The sequence below is a fragment of the Ziziphus jujuba genome, chromosome 1 (genome assembly GCF_031755915.1).
Source record: "Ziziphus jujuba cultivar Dongzao chromosome 1, ASM3175591v1".
NCBI lineage: Eukaryota > Viridiplantae > Streptophyta > Magnoliopsida > Rosales > Rhamnaceae > Ziziphus > Ziziphus jujuba.
In genome coordinates this window covers 37,630,643-37,647,315 of record NC_083379.1, presented here as the reverse complement: position 1 = coordinate 37,647,315, position 16,673 = coordinate 37,630,643, and the positions used below count along the sequence as shown (strand labels likewise).

At 32.3% G+C, this 16,673-nt stretch overlaps 2 protein-coding genes across 3 annotated transcripts; both read right to left on the bottom strand.

Moving 5' to 3' along the window:
• Window positions 1-872: 872 nt before the first annotated feature.
• On the bottom strand, window positions 873-3,597 carry LOC107431561 (large ribosomal subunit protein uL24c). The gene is made up of 4 exons (XM_016042520.4): window positions 3,397-3,597; window positions 2,172-2,210; window positions 1,698-1,928; window positions 873-1,208 (listed from the first exon to the last, which is right to left on the bottom strand). Exons 1-4 carry the CDS (start codon window positions 3,499-3,501, stop codon window positions 1,002-1,004), a joined length of 582 nt encoding a protein of 193 aa, XP_015898006.1. The 5' UTR covers window positions 3,502-3,597; the 3' UTR covers window positions 873-1,001.
• Window positions 3,598-4,131: 534 nt separating this feature from the next.
• On the bottom strand, window positions 4,132-9,512 carry LOC107431519 (calcium/calmodulin-regulated receptor-like kinase 1). 2 transcript variants are annotated; one of them, XM_048467487.2, is made up of 8 exons: window positions 9,137-9,512; window positions 7,706-8,073; window positions 7,344-7,497; window positions 6,832-6,958; window positions 5,895-5,980; window positions 5,711-5,782; window positions 5,280-5,483; window positions 4,132-4,786 (listed from the first exon to the last, which is right to left on the bottom strand). In XM_048467487.2, exons 2-8 carry the CDS (start codon window positions 8,017-8,019, stop codon window positions 4,448-4,450), a joined length of 1,296 nt encoding a protein of 431 aa, XP_048323444.2. In that variant the 5' UTR covers window positions 8,020-8,073; window positions 9,137-9,512; the 3' UTR covers window positions 4,132-4,447. The 2 variants fall into 2 exon arrangements, with proteins under 2 accessions (XP_048323444.2, XP_015897947.3); XM_016042461.4 differs by having other exon boundaries at window positions 7,706-8,094; window positions 9,137-9,511.
• Between the last annotated feature and the right edge of the window lie 7,161 nt (window positions 9,513-16,673).

Genomic DNA, 16,673 nt, shown 5'->3' with positions numbered 1-16,673 from the left:
ATTTATCATGTTTTATCCATTAAAATCTGTTAATTTATTGGATAATACTGATACAAATTCGATATGATATTATCAATCCAAACTTATAAATTATTGTACAGTTCATATCATATTATCGTGTTGTAGAGAGATTTTTATCGTATTGTATGAGATTTGTCAGCCTATTCATATGACACAAACATTTAAAAAAAAAAAAAAATACGTATTGCATGCAATTTTAATCATTAACATGGTTTATTTTATTTTAAATCTCTTTATCATAGTGGTTGGAGTTAATTTATTTTCTCTTAATTTTATTATTAATTAGTAGGATTGTAGAAAATAAAAGAGATTCGGGGGAGAAAGAAAGAAAGAGTCAAAGAGAAGTGGATCGATCTCTTTCACTAGAGGTTTCTAAAATAAGAGAAAATTGATTAATTAAGTTTTGCCATCATCTCTAACTCAATTTTTTTTAATTTAATTTTTTTTTTTCTAAGCCCTTAGAGGCCATTGATAAACAAAAATAGATTAAAGTTGGGGATTTGGGTTAGAAAGCCGGGATTTTTGTGCAATTAAGTAATGGTACCAGGAGATAAAGCGTAACCTGTACCAATCAATCCTGGTTACACTCACCAGAATGAAAGAAAATATCTGTTGGGCATTTCTTTAAGAAACACTTGTTTGATTTACTGCAAAATGAAGGTCAATCAAGGGTTTCTCTCTTTCTCTGGCTTTTCATTTCAGTGTTAACCTTTTCCCTAAAAGAAAAATTATAAAAGAAATTCCATTGCCAAAGATGAAGATTTCAAGGGTTTGACTTGAATATTTAGGTTGGAACCCTGATTCAAATTTGCAGTACAAGCAACACAAAAATAAATAAATAAATAAATAACTAAAAATAAAAATAAAACTCTATTTCAGATAAATATAAAGGCCCTTACAAGATAACCAGACCAGTAAAAAGTCAGATGACATAAATACATCTAGAATTACAAAAACTACATTACGGGTGTTTTAGATCCCTATGAAGCAGCAGTGGTAGTTTCTTCAGTTTTCCTTTTTTCTTCCTTCAGTTCCTTCCAGTTCTCTGCACTATCAATGATTTCGCCAGTTTTTATGAGGTACCGAACTCGTTTTCCATTGTCAAGAACTTTATGACCCACCCGGCTTGCTACTTCCTTCTCTTTCGAGTAAAGCATCACGTTTGAGCTATGGATGGGTCCTTCAATCTGGAATACCAAATTTAAAGAATAGCTATTACAGATTAATTCAACCAACAAATAAAGAAAGCAAGAAACATATAACTCAATGACATCTAAGGAGAAATGTCGACTAACAATGTACATCCAAACACAATGGGACAAAAAAAGAATTCAAACTCATCATACTTTGGTACGTTATGTCTTGCAATGGAGTAAAGGGCGTTACAAATAACTTTCATCTGTATAAACTATATAAAAGAGTAAAATTCAGAAGGAAATTCTTTTGCTTTGAAAACCTGTGTGTAGCACGGATCAATATTAGTACTGAGACCATAGAATTACTTGTTTTACCACTAGCTGTCCCCTTGAGAACAAACTCAATTCAAGAATCAGATATGAGGTATTGTCTCACTTCTATAAAATCTGGTGCATACATCCATAGGATTTAAAAAGTAGGAGGAATACCGTTGAAAATATCAAATAGTGATCTCAAGTTTTTTGGAAAGGAAAATGAACCTTAATAATTTGCCCTGGTTCATCCTCTCCTCGGCTCTTCACATGCTTTGTCTTCAAGTTTACCTCTTTGACGATCACCGTGCTATTATGCCTAAAGACCTTGGTAATTTCTCCAATTTTACCCTTTTCATGTCCAGCTATAAGTTTCACTGTATCTCCAACTTTAACATGCATTTTGTGCAACACTGGAAGGCTGTTTGGCTTACATTTCTTTCGCTCCCATCGCTTAAGCTGTCAGAGGAAGAACAAAATAAAACGACAAGAAAATGTTCGAATAGTTCCAATAAGCTACATCAGAAAATTAGACCTCATAAGCAAATTAAATTCTTTGAGTATATCTATCTTAAACAGTTTAGATATTTATATCTACTCCCCCTACCCCCCCCCCCCCCACACATGTATCATATCAAAGAATTACTTATCAGAAAATGAATGGAAGGGAAATCTAAATGCAGAAGGACCTTCAATACTAACCCGCGCTACAATGAGACATGGCTTCTCTGGTGATTTAGCCTGCAAGAAGGCAAGCAGAGAGATAAAACAATTCCTGGGTTAATTTGAAACTTGTGGGCAAGGTAAATCCAATTTTAATTGCCAATATGAATGGCACATACAACACTGACTAAACTAAAGCAAAATTATAGTCCCAGGAGAAGAAAACATTCTTAGCAAACTTGCAGGCAGGCATGCATGCGGCAACAAATATGAAGTTATAACAAATTATAAAGTCATTACTTGCTAAATATCTGAACCTGATTTTCATCCTCAGATGTTCTCATCTCTCAGTTTGTTTGACTATCAAAGGCAAATACTAGTATAATGAATAAATAACTACAGCTGCCAGTGCATGGCCTATAGAACCGAAAAAAACTAGAAGGAATCAACAAGTCAAAGTCACATAACAAAAAGAGTTTCAAACCAAAATTAATCAACTTGAAACTGAACAAATTAAGCGTAATGCAATATAAACTTTGTATCCTAGAAAGGCCAATTCTTTTGACTTGACCCAAGGAGTTATCTTACCTATTGATAGTCCTTAATTAACGAGAACATCATACAACCGTCGTGTTAAAACTACAACAAACAAAATTGCTCGAATTTAAGCAGAAATAAAACCCATTTCAATCTAGTAACTATATCAAATTAAACTAACATTTCTCTTCCGCTTTCACTTCCTTTACTGTATATGGGTTTTGATTTACTTCTCCACCTCCTCACCAAAAGGTATATATAAAATAAATCCTTTTGAAAGACCCATTCAGAATTATACTCAAAGAGCCCAACATTGACAAAAGTAAAACCACAGGAACATTTTTTTTTTTTTTCAATCTGTGCAATGCAAATTCGATTTTTTACCCCTTGCTTGATAAACCAACAAAAGGTATAATTCAGAAAATAAATTCAAAGTTCAATGCACAGAAAGAAAAAGGAAAGATAAAATAAATCTGCGTTGGACCCATTTAACTTAAGATGAAGAACGTCATGAATTCAATCACAAAATGGAGCGAACTCCGATGTCAGCAACAACCATTACCAACACAGATAACCAAAATAAAAATAACAAAACCTGAATTAAAAGCTTCAAACACAGACATAGAGAGTGAGAAAGGTAATTAAATAATAATTAAAAAAAAAAAAAAAAAACGCAAGGAATTCGATACCAAGAAATGGGGGAGAAATGCAAATGCGAAGAGCTTACCGGCGAGGGACAGAGAGTGGGTAGTGAGAGGCGCTGGCCCAAGAAGGAGTTGGAGGAGAGGGAGAGAGATGTCATGGAGCTCTGAAGTGCAGCCATGGCTGCCATTTTTTTGGTCGCTTCTTTCTTCTTTGAACTCGTTCAGACTCTTTTTGCTATCACCTATTCCGTTGCCGTTGCCAATTGATAATATGGATGGATAGAGTACGGATCGGATGAAAGATACGTTTGTACCTGGAAGAGCAAAACCTTTAAAACGACACAGTATCTTTTCCACCTACATGGGCCTAATCTTTCCTTTGGGGGACAAATCAGCCCACTATTAATCTCATAGCCCAAACTTAAAAGGCTAGGGCTATAACAATATGGGACATCAGGGGAAACAATGTTTGTCCAATGCGAAACAAGATGGAGGAAAAAATAATTTTTGATTGTTTTTGTTTTAAAATAAGAAAGGAACAATTTAAATTGTTTTTATGTATAATATGTTGTAAGCAAATGGTGGCGTTTTGCTTTAGATTTTAACAGAATACTTTTAATATACTAGCAGGTTCTTTAAGGTACAGGAACTTGGTACATAGTCCATTATATCATGAAGGTAATGAGTTATCCCATTGCTTTTGTGATTGAGCTCAGCTCACCTGTCGTGTTTGAATTGGGAAAAGACAAGTATCGGTTTTTCAACAAGTATTGAAGCCATGGTTTTATGGCAGTGTCTAATTGGGGAAAAAAAAAAAAAAAAAAAAAAAGGTGATCTTCGTTTGAGTATGAAAAGTATCCATATACAAAATCTGGTTTCTGTCACTTCAGCATCACATGGAACACTATGTTACAGAAAGTTAACAAGGACCACTTGATCTGAATCCCTATGTCACTTAAGCAAAAACCATAACTAACAAATCTACAAGCCCTCTAGGTCGTCTTAGACTGCACATGTATCCCCAAAAAAAAAATAAAAGCAAAGCTCAAAAACCAAGAAATGAAAACAAATGAACATGTGGAACCAAAAAAAAAAAAAAAAAAAAATGACAAAACGAAAAAGACCAAAGAACATCTAGACTTCACAGTCAGCTGTGCTGTCCACAGACTCATCTCGCCGGTGATCCGCGATTGGAGTCCTGGTTTCTGGTTGGTCCATGTCGATGGTTGCTTCATCTGTAATTGCTGAAAGGGACTTCTTGTGGTGTGGATGCCTCCTGTTGTGCCTCAATTTAAGAATTCTTGTGAGTACTTGCACAGTGTCCCTCATGGAAGGCCGTTTTCTTGGGATTCGATTGATGCATTTGTATCCAAGTGCTGCCATGTCATTGAGCTCTTGCACATCAAACTTTCCATCAAGACGGGAATCTACAATTTCTTCCCACCCTACTTTCCCCTCTGTATTCATTGCAGCCTGTTCATCATATGAGGATTCTATTAGATTCACTGATAATAGCAAAGGTAAGATTGAAATAGGATATCCATGAATGCAAAAGAATCCAACAAGAACTCTCTTTCTATTTCTTTGAAGTAAGGCCTTGACTCTGACCATTCCGTGGTATATACAACCAACCAGACAAGCAGAAAAATACAGAACCACACCATGTAATGTGTACGAAAATAATCCTCATGTTCATCACATTTTTGCTTACTCTCTATTACTTTATATATCCAAGTATTAGGACATTATTTAAGATAGAAGCTGTTTTAATAACCACAAAACGCACTGAGTTCCTATTGGATTTTAAATCATGACCATAAATATATTTTATAGGCAATGCACCCACCTCGTGCATAAGCACCATGCTTCTAAGTAATGAGCATTGATTATGGCCACTTATGGCAGCAAAATATATGCTTCTTTATTGATATAAGAGAGAGAGAGAGAGAGAGAGAGAGAGACTTACAAGCTCCACATATTCCATAAGTCCTTGTTGAGGATTTCTGCCAGCTATAAGTTCAAAGAGCAAAACTCCAAAGCTGTATACATCACTCTTCTTTGTGAAAGCCCTTGAAGATATATACTCGGGATCTAGATAGCCATAAGTACCCCTTACATCAGCCGCATGTTTGTCCACCATCTCTTCTCTCGAAAGCCCAAAATCAGCTACCTGCTTGACTCAGCAAAATTAGCTGCTATAATAATTACAACAAATCCTATTCAATTTATTGTGTGTATTAGATGGATATTTTCATATCTTAAATGTATACATAAGCTCTATGAATTCTTTCATTTTCAAGAAGAATTAAATCAAATTATTTCGCACACACAGTAAGAACATTAATGTGATCTTTTGTTGGAAATAAACGTAACCATAAATTGACAAAGGAGATATACCCTGGCTCTCATGGACTGATCCAACAGAATATTGGAAGACTTAATATCCCTGTGTATTACAGGAGGAACTGCCTGCAATAAAAAGACAAATGAAAGATAACACAAAAGCAGTATTAGCATAAATCTAATCTAACACTTATATTGACAGACAGAGCAGCTCCCAGGTGCAGATGAGTTTACTTACCCCATCATGGAGATACTCCAAACCCCTTGCTACATCTAAAGCTATATAAACCCTCAAATCCCAGCTCAATGGCTCATGTTTTTCACCTGAATTAAGAAGGTACAGTTTCTTTTAATTCAAACATTCTCTATAAAATAAAACATTAAAGTGGCCATGGTAACAACCTGTTTTGAATCTCAAATCTCATCATTGTTACTATTACAGACACCAAACCAACCAACTTGTAGTTAATTTCACTATAGTAGCTCAATTAGATGAATAGCTACCTAAGTGCTTTCCAAGATGACATATCATTCCAAGCTTGTTGTGTCAAAGTGGAGTTTCACTAATAGATATGGTTTATGTCATAATGTTAGTTGTACTTGGATCATGGAAACTGACATTAAATTATATGAATATTTTAAAACTTAGCCCTATAGGTTTTTATAAGTTTTATATAATTTATCATAAAATCTGGCAACACCAGCATAAAGATATTAACCTTAACATAAAGGAAAGAGAATGAATAGTACAGAATGTTTCCATCTTATTCATCCTTTTGAGGGGGAGAAGGATAGAATAAGGCTTCTGGTAGAAGATTGTTGTTCTTCTATTCAAATCTATCAGATAGTTAACAACAAATCACACGGCCAATCAATTCCAGCTCTTAAACTACTAAAATAATAGTTCTTGCTTTATGGTAAAGAAAGCAAATTTTTACAAGAAAAGCTGAAAATAAATGGGCATAAATGAACAATAAAGAGAAGCACTGCACTTATTTGAAATCCGTTCTACACGGAAGAGACTCTTCATTCACTAAAAAAATTAGCAATGCTAGATGGCTAAAATTGATGCTTTTACCAAAACTATAGTTCCTAGAATCGATTGGATAGCAATTAACACTATATATATATACACACTAAATATACACACACATAAAAGTTGATTGGCATCTTACTGTACAAATGAGAGGCCAAATTGCCTTGGCTCATGTAGACATATATAAGCATATGCTGCCCCTTTTCTGCACAATACCCAACCAAATTCACAAGGTTCCTGTGATGCAATCTTCCCAATAACATAACCTGAAATAACCCAAAAAAAAAAGGTGAAGATTTACAAACAGATCAAACAATCTGGAAAGCAGAAAATATTTTTAGGAACAAGTTGGTTTCCTGACACAGACAAAAACCAAGAAATACTAAAAGTTGCTTGTGTCACACTCCAAGGTGCATTTCAAACCACAAGTGGAGTAAATCTACCAGGAAAATTTGTGTTTTGCAAATTTCTTGGTGACTTTTGCATCAGTAAAGCCTGAGAATCTTATCCAAAAACTTTTATATGGACTAGCTTTTTTTAGTGTCACCAAGCTTCCACTTTTTTCCTAAACATGTAGAATACATACATTATGTTGAATTGTCGCACTAAATTGTCTAAAACAGTAAATGATTGAGCATTATCCATCACTACCTCGGTCTGAAATTCTTTCTCTCCTTGCTTAGAATCAGTGGCAAGCACTTTAACAGCAACAGTTTCACCCGTTGACATTTGAGCTTTGTACACAGGACCAAATGCACCTTGACCTATTAATGTTGTAAAATTATAGGTTGCTTTTTGCAGATCCCTGCAATAGTAACATTAGCAACGAATTGTTAAAACTGGAAAACGATGGTCCATAAAATTTGGTGAACAAAATTCAGTTAGATGTGGTGGACAATTTAGAAATTCAAGGTATCACTCATAAACAAATATTGACAATGATAAAGAGATATCTCCATCCAAAACAAATAAAATATGCTGCATAAGTTAAACAGGTTGAAGGAAAAATTTACTTGTAAGAATACTCGGGTATTCCAGACACTGAAACTACATTACTCTTCTTAAACCCCTCAAGCCACAGGGATGAGCCATTCCATCCTGATTTTACAGGTGAATCAGGACCAATCGTTGAGTCGGACAATACATTACAAGAGTCAGCACCATTGGCACGGATAGGAATAGTTGCTGCTCTCCGAGAACTGCTGTTTCCTATCTGTGATCGCTTCCTATGGTATCTAAAGCAAAAGAATCCAAAAATTGCCAAACCAATTCCAATCACAACCCCTATCGAAATCCCAATGATCAACCCGATTGACTCTTCCTTCATCTCCTTAAAACTTTTACTTCCCCCAATTCAGTAGTTTAAGCCATCAATACAAAGCTGCAAAACAAACCCACCAGTCTTTTAACAAGACCGGGTCAAAAAAAAAAAAAAGAAAAAAAAAACCATTTTATTAGTATGTTAAGCTTATTATAACTTCTAACACATGAAGCTCAGTCTAAGGTCATCCTTTGACATTTAGCTTGATATCCATAGCCATCCAAAGAAGTCAAATGTTAGACAAATTATACAAGTACGCAAAGGACGAATCTAGAATTTGCGAAGAAAAGTCTTAAAGACAAATTTAATCCAGCGGAAAAACCAATTTCAATACTTTGAACAGGAAAACCAACATGGGATAAGTACAACCTCATAAATCCTAATTATTACAAAACTTTTTTGGTATTAAATTAGTTTAACTCAACTCTGCAAATTTTTTTTTTTTTTTGGCAAAACAAATTAATAACAGAAATAAAAATAGGAGCAATTATATCCCTTAATTTTAACCTTTAAAAAAAAAAAAAAAAAAAACCATAGACCACTTCAGTTTTTTAACTCTCAATAAAAGCTTTCATTAATGTCGGAAATATAAAAACCAAGCAGTACTAAATTTGAAGCTGTCCAATAATCCTCTGCTAAATTTTTTTAACCTTAATTAACATAATTACACGATCTGCTCTCAAATTTTACTAAAAATGAGAACCATTGGATTAAAAGCTAAGTAAATAAACTACGCACAAGGTTAGATTCCAAGGGGCAAAATAAAAGGCTCAGCAAAAAATTCATTTATGCGGTGTTTGGTTAGGTGAGAAAAAGCAGGAAAAAAAACATTGAACATCCAAATACTCAAAAACACAGAAGCTAGCTGAGCCTAATACACATATATTCAGGTAAATTAAGCAGAGATTTGCTTTCATTGAGAATTTTTCTTCTTTTTTTTCTTTTTTTTTTTTCTTCTTCATCATCAACCATTAAAAAAAAAAAAAAAGATCAAAACATTGGAATAAAAGAAAACAACAGAGAACAGAAAAGGAAGAAAATTCAAAGCAAACGAAGAAAAAAAATTGAAAGAAAAACGCGTTTTCTGAAAAAAGAAAAAAAGAAAAAAAAAACTGAAAATTACCTGTAAATGCAATAACAGATAGTTTGAGAAAACAGTTACATGTTGTTTTCTGGAAGCAAGGAAAACAGCTCAAAGTGTTGCGAGGAAGCAACAGAAAAAAAAAAAAAAAAAAAATTCAATGTGCTTGCGAGTAAGGATTCCAAGGAAGAGATCGAGAGGAAGGAATGCGAATAATATGTGTAAAAGAGAGGCTTCTTCACAGCAAGCACCTGATACGATCTACAATAATCTGCTTCCCAAAAAAGAAAATTTACAGAAAACAACGTCTTCTCAGAAAATTGAAAAAAAAAATAAATAAAGAAAAAATGAAAACCACTGCCACTCTGGTTATTATTGCTTTTTAAATTCCGTGAGTCGCCGTTTCCATAATAATAATAATAATAATAATACCCGCCCAACAGAGTACAGAGTACAGATAGTTTACGTCTTTTTCTTTTTCCCAAAATGCCCTTGTTTTCTTTGATATGACCATTATCCCCTACATGTTTTGGATTTTAAATTTTTAGCCTGGGAATTTATGTTTCATAACAACCCAAAAAAAAAAAAAAAAAAAAAAAGATCATAATTCATGGTGCATATTCTATATTTATCATTTATATTTTTATTAAAAAACTAAAATATATTTGTAATACCATATAGGGTGCTTGGGGGGAACACTTTACACTTCTAAGTTCTTTTATACCATATTTTTGATAAGGAAGTTGGTGTAGCATCAATTTCAAGGTCTGGATAGTTATTCAGCATATGTAATTTATGACAAGCGCATTAAAAAAAAAAAAAGAAAAACAAAGATTTTTATAAATAAAATGAAAAAGATTGAAACACTTTTTAAATTAAAGATATTTCAGAAATATTTGTCATGAATTTAATACATAATTTTGTATATATAAGAAATTTAAGACTGAGCAATCAAATACCCAATCATGAAAAAGAATTCTTAAGAGAACTGATAAATTTTGAATGAAATGATTCCAAAAAACAATTTATTGCAAAATTGAAAAATTCCATTAGGAAAAAGAATGACAGTTGGGAATAGGGTATGAATAAATATGCCAAAAGCATTTAATATGGAAAAAAATGGGTAATATTTTATGAAGATATTAGCTACCACCACACCACAATAATAAAGTAATGGAAATGGGTGGTTGTTGAAACTTGAAATTGGCGGTTAATGGGTATGAAAATCTTGGCATTGTGGTAGTGAGCAACTGTCAACTAAAAACACACCTAATCTGATATGAATGAAGAAATTGGGATTATATTAATAGATTAGTTTAATTAAAATAAAAGTGTAGTAATTAACAAAAGCAAAAGGAAATTTATGGGTGATAAAGAATGAATCTCTTCCCACTTCCTTCATGAAAATGACTCCCTTCTTCTCATTTCCATTTAGTACTTATATATTTTGGAATTCAAACCAAATATTATTATCTTGAATATTAATAATTAATAATAAAAAAACAAAGTGTGGTTGTTAACAAAACCAAGGAAATTTAAGGGTGACAAAGAATGAACCTAATCTCACTTTCTTCATGAAAATGACCTTCTTCTCATTTCCATTTAATATTTATATATTTTGGATTTCTAATTAAATATTATTATCTTGAATACGTAACACATATATATATATATATATATATATAGAGAGAGAGAGAGAGAGAGAGAGAGAGAACACGCATAAAAAAAAACTATATATGCATATATGCCTTCTTTTTGTCGATGGGTTTGACCTCTAATATCTATATATTATGTTCCATTTGAATAATCTTCATATGTGGGACTGCTTCTCATATACTCTTTTTTTTTTTTAATTAGCCATTTTTTTATATTTTGAATACAGCTGTGCTATTCTTGGCCATTAGAATATATGTTAGTGTACGAATCTGCTTTAAAGGATTCTGAGCTTACTAATAATATAATGCAGATAATGTTTATATATAAGTGTATACGTATCTATTTTTAGATGATATGGACATTAATTAGGGTTTATACAAGGTGGTACGCCTTGGTGGAGGTCACGACAGATTGACTAAATAAGATATACAAATATATATTTTTTTCAAATATATATATATATAATAATGTTAAAAGGGTGGAAGGTTAAATCAGTCATTTAAACATATACAGCAAGCCCAAAAATGAAACATGTGGGGACAATTCTGTAAATTGCAGTGAAAAGGATAAGCAGAATGTTTTTGACGGCGATTTCAAAGAAAGGGAGCAAAAGGGGCTGGAACGTAGAATTTGGTTCAGGGATTGCCGCTGCAAAGATTGAATAACAAAATGCACTACTTGATAATTTTTTTTTTTTTTGAAAGCTTTAAATTAATATCTAGAATTCTTAAACTCAAAGAGCCAGAAGGACCTTATTCGTAAGCTTTGTCCATTGATAATACATTTCCAGGTTTTGAATTCCATTTATCAAATCTAAGTGAACAACTCATCTTTTTGGGTTTGCAATATATTGTAATTTCTAATTAAAAGGATAAAAAAAAAAAAAAAAAGAGAAAAGAAAAAAGCGCCAAAGCGAGCGAGAATTAAACTGTTTACGTTATAATAATGTAGTTGAAATTACCAAATAAAAGATGACCCTTTAGGCCTTTACTTTACTTTATACCTTTACCATCTCCAAAAAGATAAAGCTGCTGGTTTTGATTATTTCTGAAACGGTCAGGAAAACTCACACAAAAGCTTGAAAAAACAAGAGAGCCAACCTTTAGAATTGTAGAAAATCGTAGTGTTTTGTCCCCAATCTACAACTGGAAAGTTTCCTAAACGAAAATTTTGGCTTTCTAATCTCTAAACTTTCTTCATGCAATATTAGGGTTCTAATTTTTTTTTTCTCAATTTGCTTAAAATTTTGAGACCCACTTGACCAAAACACATGAACCTTTTTTATTTTTTTATTTTTTATTTTATTTTTTACCTGGTCATCTTTCAATTTTGTCAAGCTGTAGAGTGAAAAGCGTCGCGAATATTAATGAAATTTGTGGGGCTAAAAAAAATGTTTTATGACCTATTGCTCGAAAACACTTTGAAAAGAACAACAGATTATTATATTCGACCCCTTAATAATGCATTCACAAATTTTTTCCTTCATCCGTACGGTGTGTGAGGGTTTAATGCCCTAGAAGTGGAGCACCAATAAAAAAGCCACCCCCCAAAACATCAAGCATATCATGGAAAAAATCCATTTCTTTAATATTAGCCATTGATGAGGCTCACATTTAACTTGGATGCAAAGATATATATATATATATATATATATATATATATGTTTACATAATATATTGATGGTCGCATGAGACTGAAGCAAGGTTGCCCACTTGGCCGGGGTCCATGGGGCATGTGAGACGCACATTTGGGTGCATGTGGCATTGTTCTTTCCCTTTCACATTCCCATTTCAATGATAGGGGTATCAGATGGGGGGTCCTAATATAAGTGATATTGTCACCAACGCCTACCCAAAAGATGGAAAGAAATAAGGTCAACCACATTTGTTGTACCATGTGATATCATATATTTGCTATATATTATGTTGTACTCAAGGGCATGCCCTTTCAAATTGTGAAATTAAAAGTGGTAGGTTGGCTATATTGAATATCACCTTCTAACCTATGTTGAATGGTTAGCAACTAATTTGGTTCCATTCCAACAAAGGCCAATTTTTAGGAATTAATGCTGTCTAATACTTTAGTAATTTAGTTGTACAATAGAAAAATGCCACTTTATTAATTGGGCGTTTCCAAATTCTTGGGTTTGAAAATTAATGTCTCCCATATTTCTAATTCCTTTGTTTGAAGAGAATAAAATATTAATGTAGAGCTTTTTGCTCTTTTTTTTTTTTTTTTTTTTTTTTTTTTTTTTTTTTTTAACTTTCATTTTCTCCAAAAGGGTATTCCTGCTTATTCCATTGGCATAGGAGAGATTCATGCATACCAAAGTTTATATACATGAATAGTTAAATTTGTTCCATCTTTCGGTATCCAAAAGGATATAGAATTGTCCCTGAAAGATCAGTAAACATTGTGAATCATAGATGATTGCCTGGAGCATTTAGAAATTTCATCAATCTTTTAGTAAAAAGATGACTTTTCCGAACTTGTAGCTCTTCACATGTGAAATTCATGGCTAAAAATTTATGGAGTCCTCTAAACATTTCTTAAGCCCCCATCTATGCGTAAAATTAGGACTCATCTTAAAAGAAATATCTAAGTTAAATGAATATTGGCCCGAAAATGTGACTGACGGGTTCTAATCTGTCTGACCCAAATATATTTAATCTGCCTGACCCAAATATATTTATTTAGGAGGATTTGTCCCCTGTGACGTGAGAAGTTAATGGGCTCAAGGGAATTGATTGAGGCCCAAATTCTTCGGCCTTTGTACACTTTCAAAAAATATGAAAAACTTTTGTACACTTTCAAAAAATATATATTTTAAAGGCCTTTGTACACTTTGTGTCATTAATATGAAAAACTTTTGATTTTTGATTTTTGATTTTTTGTTTTTTAACTTTTAACTGTATGTAACTTACTTTTTTTAAAATATTTATTATAATTAATTAAACTTTGTTAGGAATATCAATTAACTACATTTCTTTAGCAAGTACCAATTAACTATAAATTTATTTTTTTGGCATAAAAATTAAATTGAATACAATTTCAAATTGTGTGTGTGTGTGTGTGTGTGTTTTTTTTTTTTCTCTCAAATTTATAGTTCAATTAAAATGTTTGACAAATTTTAATTAATCCACTAATGAACATTGAGGTAAGCAAACCTACACAATTATGTTTGCAAAACATGAGGCTGTTAGCAGGGACAGAGACCCAAAGAAAGAAGCTGTTGAATTGAATTGAACTGAGAATGTGCGAGACAAAGACGGAGACACTCTTTAATATGTTTCAAGGAAGTTGGACGAAACTATGTTTTCTTTTTACCTCATCAAAGAATAAAGTGGTATATATCGACATGTCGTTGACTTTTTTAGTTTGAAAGTGAACCTTGGGTTACGCAAGAAGATCGATCCACAGATCCAGACCACGACCGACTTTTAAAGCCCAGCTCTTTTCTTACGCAAAGCTAAACTTATAAAAGGCTTAGCCCACTATTGGACCCAAACTCTAACTGAGTCAGCATACGACATAAAAATATAAAAAATAAAAATAAAAAATAAAAATCCTTTTCCTACATGACGTGGAGAAAATATAAAATAAGAATGAAATGGAACGTGTTACATTACTTTCTAGGAGCCCAATTCAAAAAAATAGGATGGATCGATTCAATCAAAGATTTAGTCAAAGGTATTTGTGCACGTCACATGTGTCAAAATCGAAGGCTATTAGTTTGACTTTTTTTTTTAAATTTAATAAAATAAAAAAAAACAGCCGTCAGAATTTCCATAGCTAAGCTTTTTACAGGTGGCATGGGACCCAGATATAAATTGGTGATGGGATCAATCTGAGCCACAATATCGTGCAAGATTTTGCAAGTATTGATGATGACGTGGCATGTGAATTCATCCATTATCATATGTGATCATGTGGAGGAGAGATGTTGATGTTGTTTCCCGCAGGTGAGAAATGAGAACGCACTCTCTTCTCTCTATCTCAATATTTGGGGCGGTGTTTTGTGCTTTCCGACTTTACTACTTTCCCACGTGATACAGATTCTAATAAATGGAATATATTATATATATTTTTAATTTTTTTTGTTTCCCTGTGAGTTTGTCCAAAATGGGATTTTAATTGGGATTGTCTTTCTCACGAGAAAGTGAGAGAAAATTTATTCTGAGTTTGTTGAAAAAATCCAATTTCAATTCCAATTCCAATTCCAATGTCCCAAGTAATGACTCCGATACTCATTGATAAAAACCGTTCGCCCAATTAGTTGTTTTTTTTTTGAGACCCACTGAAAATGGGTCAGATAATCCAAAAACCAGAAGAAAACTTTGAATTTTTTTATCCCAAACAGAAATAATAATTAAGAAATAAAAAAAAAGAAAAGAGGTGATGGTATCTTTAAGGTGGGAAAGGCCAACTAAGTTGACTGAATCTTGGAATTGGACTTCATGGAATTCAATATTATTATGATGTTTCAACGTGCACAAATTTTTGTTTATTTATTTATCTTTGAATATGGAGACTAATGTTTTAATAAAATTGACCAAATATAAATATGGTATATTATTCTTTTGATTGTCGATGTATCCATGTACCAGAAGAAAATGGATAACAGTATATACCAAAAGGAAATTGTATAATATTCTTGTTGTTTCAATTAATTTTTTTTTTCCCCCTTGGAAGATATAAATTATGGTTGTCAAATTTTTATAAATACAATTCTTTGATACTGGTAAGAAAAATTCAAACTACAATAGTGTGATGCTTCGTAATTTCGCTAAAAAACAAAACAAGAAGATAGTAATCATTGTTTCATTAAGAAAACAAGTAATTTATTTTATAAATTAATGAATTTAAATCCAAAACATATGGGAAACATGCTTCTGTTTCTATCCATTAAGCACTTTCTGAAGTTTTTAATTATTTGATGAGACGGGTTCTTATGCTCAAATCTTGTGATTATGTGTACATATACATATTTGACGGTCCAAAAAAAAAAAAACAAAAAAGTTTTTGTGTTTGATAGATTGTGAATGCAAATTAATATTGAGTAAAGTGTTATATATGGGTATTGAAGCTTCAAATAAATATGAAATATTAATGGAGAATAATTTGGACTTAGCCAACAATCAAAGTATCTCTAGAAGACTTTGTTTCTTAATTTCTTCTTTAATTCAATTCATATCATCCTTGCCATAAAAATTAAAAAGACATCGTAATCATACAAAAAATAAAAATAAAAAAAAAACTAATAAAAAATACTTAGTAGTCCACCTATATATGCGTGAATGAGAATTGATATAATCCATAGAAAATTAACGTTGAGGATAATTAAGCAAATGAGACACAATACAACTGTAAAGCAACAACTTGAGAGAGAGAGATAGGGTTTTAGTTATCCTCTTTCTGTACTTTTACACTGCACACAACAAAGAAAAGCTATCGATTCAGATAGTGTTTATCTTTTTATAGATATGAAAGTGAAACAATCCAAAAAGAAAAAGCTTATTAAGAAAAGCTAAGTTCAAATAAGCTTTTCTTCTTGATTAATCATCTTTTGTGTTTGGATGCCTACAAATATTTGCTTTTCTTTCCATTATCCTTTTTATTCCCTTGATGATGACAAAAAGCAATCAAAGAGCGATATATATTCACTTCCTTTCTTTGTATGTCTAGTGCTTTCGGATTAATGATTAAATTAATGGAAATTAAATCCATGTGATACTTTAATTAATTGTTCCTGGACTGCTTATGTTTCCTCTTGGGATAAGTGAAATGTGTCACATGCAAGTCATATTTTAATTTTGTTATATGGAGGTTATGCTTTTTACATTTGAGATAAATATGGAACACTATCAGGGACTGCGTTTTGAGTGGTTGAACTAAAAGGACTAGAAACCTTAATTCTTTTTTT